This window comes from Haliotis rufescens, unplaced genomic scaffold, assembly GCF_023055435.1.
Source record: "Haliotis rufescens isolate VD_foot unplaced genomic scaffold, xgHalRufe1.0.p SCAF_57, whole genome shotgun sequence".
Classification (NCBI taxonomy): Eukaryota; Metazoa; Mollusca; class Gastropoda; order Lepetellida; family Haliotidae; genus Haliotis; species Haliotis rufescens.
The window spans coordinates 1,098,567-1,109,841 of NW_025964301.1; the positions used below are offsets into that span (position 1 = coordinate 1,098,567).

At 42.5% G+C, this 11,275-nt stretch overlaps 2 protein-coding genes across 2 annotated transcripts; both read right to left on the minus strand.

Annotated features, from left to right (window-relative positions):
* Positions 1–564: 564 nt before the first annotated feature.
* LOC124137865 lies at positions 565–4,850 on the minus strand. Its single transcript, XM_046504342.2, has 3 exons — positions 4,417–4,850; positions 2,743–3,374; positions 565–1,073 (listed from the first exon to the last, which is right to left on the minus strand). Exons 1-3 carry the CDS (start codon positions 4,698–4,700, stop codon positions 679–681), a joined length of 1,311 nt encoding a protein of 436 aa, XP_046360298.2. The 5' UTR covers positions 4,701–4,850; the 3' UTR covers positions 565–678.
* Positions 4,851–6,473: 1,623 nt separating this feature from the next.
* On the minus strand, positions 6,474–9,443 carry LOC125374424. Its single transcript, XM_048385303.1, has 2 exons — positions 8,961–9,443; positions 6,474–6,764 (listed from the first exon to the last, which is right to left on the minus strand). Exons 1-2 carry the CDS (start codon positions 9,162–9,164, stop codon positions 6,474–6,476), a joined length of 495 nt encoding a protein of 164 aa, XP_048241260.1. The 5' UTR covers positions 9,165–9,443.
* Between the last annotated feature and the right edge of the window lie 1,832 nt (positions 9,444–11,275).

Here is an 11,275-nt window from a genome sequence, read left to right on the forward strand (position 1 = left end):
AAGATTCGATTATTAACAGACCGACGTTATATAGCTGGAATATTGCTGCGTGTAGCGTAAATCAACTTCCACGGGAGATGTGATTACAATGAAGTTTCATCACAATGATTTGCAGATCATTGTCACCCGTTACCATGACATCAAAATCAAATGACATCATTAATTACTCTGCTGCTGAAGCTGGTCAGCTGTAGTATACTATACACTGGTTATTACTGTTTACAGACTGCAGAAGTTGGTGTTGATATATCTCATATCAAAAGACACACGGTAAGATTATCTAGGTATAGGACACGTGTGCTTGTTTATCAACGCCATGCCCAAGTACGTATGGGTAGAAAACAATGACGCTAAAAATAGTACGACAGTGTACTCGTTCAGGGACAATCGGAGCTAGAACATGAGCTTCAACATCTCCAAGCGATAAGTCACAGAAGCACTCAAAATATCACCATCGAGAATTCAGCAGTATTATTATCTAGTAGTTTTAATACACACTTTCAGCATTGAGTACGTATACCTTATTACTTTCCTGGGTATTATTTATCTAGGTCTAGTGGCACAAGGCAATTGCTACAACCGCGAAATAATATTGGTAGGGGTCGGGTGGGCAGGTAGGGCTGGGGTGGGGTGTGGTGGGTGGACGGAGGCGGGTGGGTGGTCCGGGCATGACCGGCACTAATTGACATCAGGATAAATAAAATGTCCATCCCGAACCGTCGGAAGCCGCATCACTGCTTTTTGCCGACCAGCACGTCCATTGAAGTCATTTCTCCGGATCTCGCGCCGCTCCCCCGCCGCCAGCCGCAACATCTCTGCCACGTCGTGGCGTCCGATCTCCTCCAGTGCAGCCACAAGGTCATTGATGAGGCTCTCAGATGTCCCGCGACTGATGCTCTTCCACTCCCTGAGGAGCTCAAACCTCGGGTCGGACTTCCGTCGCTCCGCCTTCTCAAATATCGAACATATTTCATCAGTGGTGAAGTTCAGCTCTAACCCCATGCTTCTCCAGACTACCTGAGGAAGAGAATCGCTGAGCGCCGAGAGACTCTTGTCTGACAGAACCGGATGGACTGAAATGCATGTAGCGACAATATTACACTTTTCATACAGTATCTACAGGATAGAATAATTTGGAGGGGTACGGGTGACCCAGTCGTCTAGGGCGCTGTAATTCGCTATGTAGAGTTACGTCCCTTGGGCTCACCAGAAACCTATGATCATGGGTTCGATTCCTGGTTTGCCACGATTACTAGAATGTTTCAGGGATGTCAGCACCATACCCGTACTCGTGGGGTTCACCAAAGTAATAAACATCTGAGACCTGCGTCACCCAGGCTTCCCTCCCACATAACAGGAACACTGTTCAAAGTGGCGTTAAACCCAACTCACTCACTCCTACCTAGTTCAATAGTTCGTACAAGTCTGACATATGTATATGTAACGTATGGAATACTGTAAGGGACATTCTCGCGATCTCGCGTTCTCGCGATCTCGACCTTTGGAAACGAGGTAAATATGCCCAAAACACGAGATTGCGAGATCGCGAGAATGTCCCTTACAGTATTCCATAGTAACGACAATTATGTTGAAGTTCCTTGACATGACACCTGGCCCATGAGTACAATACAGTCAACGAACAGGCATCACTGCATATAAAAACTGGTTAAATTTTAAACGCGTGCATGCGTTGATCCATTCAAATCATTTTCACTGCTATTTCGCCTTTTCCACCCAATGGAATCTATTTCAGTGGATAAATAATTGGGACTGATTATTCACCGGCGTTACGTTTGACATATTGATATTTAGCCTGCGAAGTTGTATATATTTATCATTGTGGGTAACACATAGCTTAATAACACACAGAGACACACACGTTGAGATTTTCGGCACTAAAGATATTGCAGTCACGAAAACAGCTTAAGTGAGTCGGAGTTTACACCGCTTTCAGCAATATTCCTGCCATATTGCGACGGGAGAGTGGGAGGACACCAGACATTGGCTTCACACATTGTACCCATTGAGAATCGAACCCGGCCTTTGGGCGTGGCGAACCAAGGCTTTATCATGTCCACGACTCATGCTCAAACATTGTCAGATGATGGTTACAGCATTCAAGGCCTCAGTAAAGTTTTCAAAATATGTTATGGTTGACTATGGAGGACATTTCTGAATTAATTTTTACGAATCAGTGACCAAAATAATGACCTATGCAATTCCCTAAGTTTGACTTATAGGATATGGGACGGTGGGGGCGCTTAGTGGTTAAAGCGCTCGCACGTCACGCTGAAGACCCGGGTTCGATTCCCACATGGGCACAAAGTGTGAAGCCCATTTCTGTTGTCCGCAACATATTGCTGGAATATTGCTAAAAGCGGCGTAAAACCATACTCACTCCCTAACATATCGTCAGGTGAGCAAATGACTTGCCTTTGCATGTGTTTGTGATGGGTGCCACTGGTGGGACAGGATACGTTCACCTTTTCGCGAACACCTGATCTCATCACTGTTTGATAGTGATGCTTAAACAGATTCTCGTGATACTGGGAATCGTTCAATCGGGTGTGCATTTAGCAAAGATTTCCTATGACAATGGAACGGACTTTGTCGCTTTATAAAAAAAAGATTCAATTATGTGTTCATAATGCAGGCCCCGGTGGCAGAATCTAAATCATGTTGTGGTCAATGTGTTATACTGTGTATCGTACATCAATCAGCAGTGTTCGATCTACTACACACCTAATCGATGATTCTGACTGCCAGTGACGTCACGTTGATGGAGGTCTAATGGTGATGTGGAGGAGACATTCTCCTCTGAAGACGCGCCATTGTTACCAACATTCCTGGAAGTTAATGTGCTGCTCCTACTTTGACTGGACTTTCTGTGTTGGGCCTTGCTTCTCGATGAGGAACCCAAGGTTTGTTTGTCCAAGAAAAAGAAGACCTGGTGATTCTCTCGTTCCCACGTATACCGCACAATGCTCATAGAACGTCCATTGGATTTGACCGGCATGGTTATTTTGTTTGTTCTAGCATAGCAGTCATATTTTAGAGAATTCACTTTCAGATTTTTATCTAAGTACGTCAAATTCCCTTCCAGGGAAACTTTAATTCGTGTTTTTCTCTTCAGTTGAATGTCCCTTGATCGACTCAGCTCTATCTCCCTCATACCATCTTGTTGATGCCTCTCTATAACGCTGTTAACTTTATAGAAGTCTACACAGTCCATCAACAGTCGGTGCATCTTGTAATTTGTATCATAGCTGCTGAGGGTGAGAATATTGCACATGCTTCTCTTTCCAGAGATGAACTCAACTGACGTGGCGATGTCCTCGAGAGATGTCTTCTTGGGAACACACACGGGGGCGTACCTGGAATGTGTAGGATTTGATACACGTTGTTACAAATATGGGAACACAGTGGGTGAAATTGGTTTAACGCCGATAACGATTATTGCACAATAGCGACATGCGAGTACGTGTGTGTGGCTGTTTGTACTGGTCCGAACTGATGCCGGTAATACAGTGCTCGCCCATTGAGATACCATGCCGCAGTTTTAATATTAATACCCCACTCAGACACAGTGTACTGACTCAGAGGTGACAAGTCCGTGTTTTATTTCCTTAATGCCAACGCCATCTTTTAACGTCATTTGGTATGACGCGGTCGGGGTTCGAACCACCGACCTTCCGCTCTCCGGGCAGACGCTCCATCCTTTAGACCACTAGAATTGATGCAGGTTTCAGACGTTTACCACTTTGGTGAAACCCAGGTATGGTACGGAAAACCATAGAATCACAATCAGAGCGACTTTCATGTTTAACACTGTAGTCATATTTATGTCCCATTCGTCACCACTCGCCCCTTTCCGTAACCTGCAACGCTATTCGGCTTGTCTCGGAATAACACGAGTTGGTCACGAATGATTTATGCCCATTGAATGCGTTCGTGACCAACTCGTGTTATTCCGGGACAAGCCGAATAGCGACTCGTGCCCCTCACGCGGCCATTATTGCGACCGGGATCCGTCTTAGCGCAAACGGGCATACCTAAAACAATTGTTAACTCGTTGCGTAATGCTTCACATATATTTCCCCAGATATTATATATATTTCAGATGCAATTTAAAGCACATCGGGACAGTATACAGTATGATTGAACACATTTAACTGTATCTTGGGTATATTTTAGATTCAAAATTTATGTAAAATCAAAAATTATTCCTGAGGGATTCTTTGACGAAGAACTTGAAATCATACGCGCATTCTGATTGGTTTGTCGTATTTTCGCACATAACATTCATCGATAGGGGGACGAGTCTACTTGCAGGTTACGGAAAGGGGCGAGTGGTGACGAATGCATTGAATGCAGACACACGTATACTGACATACCAACATGGACATACATACGTACGAGCTGAAGGAAGTGACGTCTACACTGTATGAGTTCTTGGGTTCTTCCTTCGGGAGGTTACAGATCACCTCTGCCCCTCGATCTTCCTCAGATTCCTTCCAGTGAACAAACAACACTTCAGAGTTGTCTCCCTTTGCATGCAAGTCTAACGGGAGACACACTTTTGCGGGACGTTTCAGTTCCATTTCAGGTGTTACAGCAAGGATGTTTGTGAATCCCTGGATGCAGGTGAAACTGTCATTTAGTTTGAGATACCCTTCATACCGCTCCTTGTCTACCACCATGGACTGAAACCAGAATTATGCGTTTACTTTACTTTTGTTTGCTTGTTAACGCCGCACTCGCACACATTGAGAGGTTACGCTGGTAAGTTTTAGCCTCTTTAAGGATACATTCTTTTAACCAACAGTTGATCCTTGAAACCCAACGATCCCATTCTGGCTCCTTTCTGTCCCATGTAAATATTATCATTGGAAGCGCAGTTCAATGACACAAGATCTGTAAAACGCCCTGTAAATATGTTGTATTGTGTATTCAAACAAGTAATGTTTGTTTGTTTGTTTGTTTGTTGTTTAACGCCGCACTAAGCAATATTACAAGTATATGACGGCGGTCTGTAAATAATCGAGTCTAGACCAGGCAATCCAGTGACTGACATGAGCGTCGATCTAGGCAATTGGAATACGATGGCATGCATCAACCAAGTCAGCAAGTCTGACCACCCGATCTCGTTAGTCGCCTCTTTCGACAAGCATTGGTTGCTGAAAATCAGTTGTAAACCGTATCCTAGCGGCCATAAACCTATATCAGTTGTATATACTAGTACCTATATAAGCTTGAGAATCCGGGTCTGTTTGTCCCCACAAGAGTCTGATTAAGATAAGCTAGTTACAATTGGGATATTGATGACATTTGTCTGAAAAAACCCACACTAATAGCAAAAATATTATTTTACCTCTATTACAAATGTACTGAATTTCATTTTAGCATTGTAAGACATGTGAAATTATAATGTATAAAAGTGAAACATCTGTATGTGGTCATCCTGTTTCACAAGTCCGGACCGCCTCTGTGATCGATCCCCGACCGTGTCATACCAATAGACGTTAAAATATGTTACTTGTTGTTACCCTGTCTGGCTCTCGGCATTAAGTGGCTAAAACAGAGATTGGTCGGAGTCGGCTCGGAGTCAGTATACTGTGTCTGAGTGGGATATTCATGTTAAACTGGTATCTCAGTGTGCTAGCACACACACACACACACACACACACACACACACACACACACACACACACACACACACACACACGTGCATGCACGTCACCTCTACGAAGCTGAAGCTGGCAGAAGAAACTGACGTAATATGTAAACTTAAATATAAGATCGAAGGTGAGCCCTCAGTTGTCGATTGTACACTGTGCCTGCTAAAAAGGGTACCCCAAGTCTTACCTCAAGAATATTAAATTTAGTTCGAAAAAGCGCATGTGCTTATAAACTGGTAGTGCTGGTAGTGCAACGGAATCCTAAAAAGTGTATGATCATACAGCGAGCATTTCTTTCAAGAAAAGGGAAAATGATACGTTTTTCATAGCGGCATTGTGTAAGCATGTTTTGTGGCGGGCGAATGAGTGGATAATAACCCGTTTTGTTTCTGAGGCGAGAAACACAAACAGATACTGATTCATAAAATTGACTGTTTAGTATAGATAGTTTTAATATTCGGACTATTTGCATGGACGGTATTGTGTACACAAAGTATTGAACTGAAGGCTCGGAAATTAGATCTGTAATACATAGGTTTTTCATTTTACCTAGAAAATATAACAACGACCTTCGTAGATTATTGGAAAATGATATGTCCATATATATACACATGCATAGAACTACCTTAAACTGGAAGTCTGTGTCTTTGTCCACTGCTCCCTCGGGGAAATATACAGTGATGCGCATATGTATACTAATGCATAGAACTACCTTAAACTGGAAATCTGTGTCTTTGTCCATTGCTCCCTCGGGGAAATATACAGTGATGCGCATACATAAACTAATGCATAGAACTACCTTAAACTGGAAGTCTCTGGTTTGTCCACTGCTCCCTCGGGGAAATATACAGTGATGCGCATACATAAACTAATGCATAGAACTACCTTAAACTGGAAGTCTGTGTCTTTGTCCACTGCTCCCTCGGGGAAATATACAGTGATGCGGCCGTCGGTCTGGGAGACAAACTTCCCTCCTTCAGGACCAATCCTCTTACTTTCCACAGAGGCAGCTCCAGATTGGGGGTTCTCAGCCACCACACCAAAAGCATCAATCTTCTTCACCTTACCGTGGATCTTTCCATCCACCTGAACATGAATCCATCGTTAGTGGCTACTATCTTCACGTACAGGTATACACAAAGGAAACCTTACCGTGGATCTTTCCCTCCACCTGAACATAGACCCATCGTTAGTGGCTACTATCTTCACGTACAGGTATAAACAAAGGAAACCTTACCGTGGATCTTTCCCTCCACCTGAACATAGATCCATCGTGAGTGGCTACCATCTTCACGTACAGGTATACACAAAGGAATTGTTACCGTGGATCTTTCCCTCCACCTGAACATAGATCCATCGTGAGTGGCTACCATCTTCACGTTCAGGTATACACAAAGGAAATGTTACCGTGGATCTTTCCATCCACCTGAACATAGATCCATCGTTAGTGGCTACCATCTTCACGTACAGGTATACACAAAGGAATTGTTACCGTGGATCTTTCCCTCCACCTGAACATAGATCCATCGTGAGTGGCTACCATCTTCACGTACAGGTATACACAAAGGAAATGTTACCGTGGATCTTTCCATCCACCTGAACATAGATCCATCGTTAGTGGCTACCATCTTCACGTACAGGTATACACAAAGGAATTGTTACCGTAGATCTTTCCCTCCACCTGAACATAGATCCATCGTGAGTGGCTACTATCTTCACGTACAGGTATACACAAAGGAAACCTTACCGTGGATCTTTCCCTCCACCTGAACATAGATCCATCGTGAGTGGCTACTATCTTTACGTACAGGTATACACAAAGGAAACGTTACCGTGGATCTTTCCATCCACCTGAAAATAGATCCATCGTGAGTGGCTACCATCTTCACGTACAGGTATACACAAAGGAATTGTTACCGTGGATCTTTCCCTCCACCTGAACCTAGATCCATCGTGAGTGGCTACTATCTTCTTATACAGCGACGTGCATGCACGTATAACTTCAAAGATGTACACATTATAAAAAGCAAAACAAACAGCGAAACAAATTCACAGTACTTTTACCTTTGAGTATGGCGGTGGGCTAGCCTAGTGGTTAAAGCGTTCACTCGTCACGCCGAAGATGCGACCCGATTCCCGATCGGGTACAATGTGTGAAGCCTATTCCAGGTGTCCTCCGCCGTAATATTGCTGGAATATTGCCAACAGCAGCGTAAAACCATACTCACCCATTCACTTACTCACCTTTGAGTAAATATTTCTCCTGTCTGATCCCGAAAAATATTGTCGTAAAGAAAGAAATATTACATCCATTTGGGATAATGTATTTATTAAACTATACCTTAATATTTTCTCATGATTTGTTTCAGATCATCAATAAGGCACCAGCACATATTGCTTCACACAAATGCCAACGTTCATTCAGTTGATTAATGTATCAATATACAGGTAGTACATGTACATTACCCGAGGGCGGTGGGTAGCCTAGTGGTTAAAGCGCTCGATCGTAACGCCGAAGACCCGGGTTCGATTCCCGACATGGGTACAATGTGTGAAGCCCATTTCTGGTGTCCCCCGCCGAGATATTGCTGGAATGTTGCTAAAAGCGGCGTAAAACCCTACTCACTCGCTCATACATATATCACAAATATAACGTATACCCACCACTCACATTACCCGATGCAAGGTAGCTACAGTAAAACCAGCGTTATATTAGAGGAAACAAATATATACTATTTTCTGACCACATACATGGTACATGCAGACCATCAGTCATATGTGGCTTTAAGCCAATGACTCATATTCTACTTCAAACATCAACGCCAGAGAATAATCAGTATCAGTTACAGATTTCATTAGGCGTAACATGCAACATAGTGATGATTATATGAATGGATCACTGAAAATCAGTGATGACACCAGGTGTTCGCGCAATGGGAAGGCATGAACTTCCCGACCGATGGCACCCGCCACTCACAATTTACATAAACAATACGTGTTTATTTCTTGTTTAACGCCCCAACCATCAATACTCCTGTCATACGTAGGCAATCAATCGAGTCTGGATCACTGGCTCGAGTTCAGACATACAGTAAAGTACGGTTAAAACGAACTCAAAGGGACTACTAATTTTAGTTCGTTATAACAGTAGTTCGTTATAAGCATATATACAGCATAATACAGCAAATAGTCTGGACCAAAAAAGTAAGTTCGTTATATCCGTCAGTTCGTTATAAGCGTGTTCGTTATAACCGTAGTTTACTGTAATTTCGGTGTGTTTACCGGAGCGTCAGTTGGTGTCTTGTGCCAACAGCCATCATATTTAAGCCACAACCAGAAGGAACAGCCTGTCCTGCATCTCTCGGGTACGTCAACGGGGACGACAATATCAGCGTGGGGGTCGTCAACATCCTCGCTCCACCGCATCTTGTAGATCTTGGACACCAGCAACTGGTGCTCCCCGAGATTCATCTCCTGTACACGCATGCGCAAACTACGATCATTTATGTTGCGGATGGACAATTAATACGAAGTTTGTCTTAATCAGATGTTAATAAATATATTTAAGTGTATTGGTTGGCCCAAACTGTTTGAACACACTGTACAGACTTATGCCGCAGCTGATTAATGTTCAAACATTAGCAGCCCCAATTAGTGAGTTATTCGCCACAATCATAATACTTATGTCAGCACTATACCCATGCTCACTAGCTCGACAAAAAATGAATAAAAATAAAAATAATAAAAAATGAAAGATGGTCAGGTATTTAGGTACAAATAAAATGCCGCGCAAAGAAAAAGTATACACCCATGTTCGATGGTGGCTAAAATGAAACAAACAACAAAAGGCTATTCGATGGTGATGTTGGGTTGATTTGTTGTTTAACGCCGCACTCAGCAATATTCCAGCTATATGACGACGGTCTGTGAATAATCGAGTCTGGACAAGACAATCAAGTGATTAATTTCATGAGCATCGATCCACACAATTGGAATCGATGACATGCATCAACCAAGTCAGCGAGCCTGACCCCCCGATCCCGTTAGTCGCCTTTTACGACAAGCAGAGTCACCTTTTACGGCAAGCAGAGTCACCTTTTACGACAAGCAGAGTCACCTTTTACGGCAAGCAGAGTCACCTTTTATGGATGGTGATGTATTTGATACGGGTATGATACTTGTGTTTTAAGACCTGTTTTCAGACTTGTAACGTTTGTAATTTTGGGGTCACATCCAATTTTTAATCGCAGACTTTCTTTGCCCGGCAGTTAAGTTCGTTGTTGCACCATTTTGTTTTCTACAAACTAGTTTTTTGTTTGATAACACAACATTGCATAACCCTGTATAGCTGAATGTTGATATGATGTGCAAATCTAAAAGCTCATTTAGGTAAAATGCAAGTTGTCAGTCATTCGAATAACTTTCCTTACAAATTTTCAAAGGTTTCTTTAACTTTCAAATGGGCCAATATCAGTTGGCCCTAAAAACCTGTAAAATACTTCCTCCTATATTATACTACTCAAAAAATATTAAGGACCACCCGATTCCTTCATATTACTGTAGTTAATCTGTTATGCCATGAGAAGATTGGTGGTTCTTGAACCTTTTTGAGTAGTATATAACTTAAGTAAAATGAGTGTTTGAGTATGTAAATATTTGCCTGTCTGATGTCATCGTCAGTTTCTGATGGTGTGTCATCTCCTTCTGCAGCAAGATCAAAGGTCACATCGCTGGAACGACATAACAAATCATTTATACCAAAGGCGCGAAAAACCCATACCTGTTCAAATGAGAATTATGCAAATGAGTGAACAAATCATCTTAACACATAAATCGGATGCTATAATGGTTTAATAACTAAATTCTCACGAGTCCGATTTACTAAGATTTACGCCCGTGGAGATGCGGGTTAGCATTGGTTTCAGCATCCGATGCTTGTCGTAATAGGCAACTAACAGGATCCGGTAGTACGTCTCGCTGACTTGGTTTGATGCATGTGATCGTATCCCAATTGCGGGGATCGATGCCCATCGTATTAATCACTGGATTGTCTGGTCCAGACTCGATTATTTACAGACCGCCGCCATTGAGTTGGAATATTGCTGGGTGCGACGTTAAACAACAAACAAACTATGGTTTAGTTTTCAGATTCATACTCCGATGTTAAATATATTTCACTATGCGCATTCTATAGATTCACATACAAAGTATATGTACATCATTCGTGGCGTATTAAATTACCTTACTCATGTTACCCATCCTAGCGAATCACGTGGGGTAGGAGACACATGCAAAACACCGAGGTGGGTGTACGTTATATTTGTGACATATGTATGAGTGAGTGAGTATGGGTTTACGCCGCTTTTAGCAATATTCCAGCAATATCACGGCGGGGGACACCAGCAATGGACATGTGTATGAATTAAGACTAATATATCTTTATATATGTATGAATTAGGACTAACATGTCTTTATATATAAAACATAAACTGTATTTCAATGTTTAATATATAACGTCAACGGCAGAGAATAATCAGTGTCGACGATCTGCCGAAACAGATCATATACGGCGTAAAATTCAAAACAGCTGTGAAACA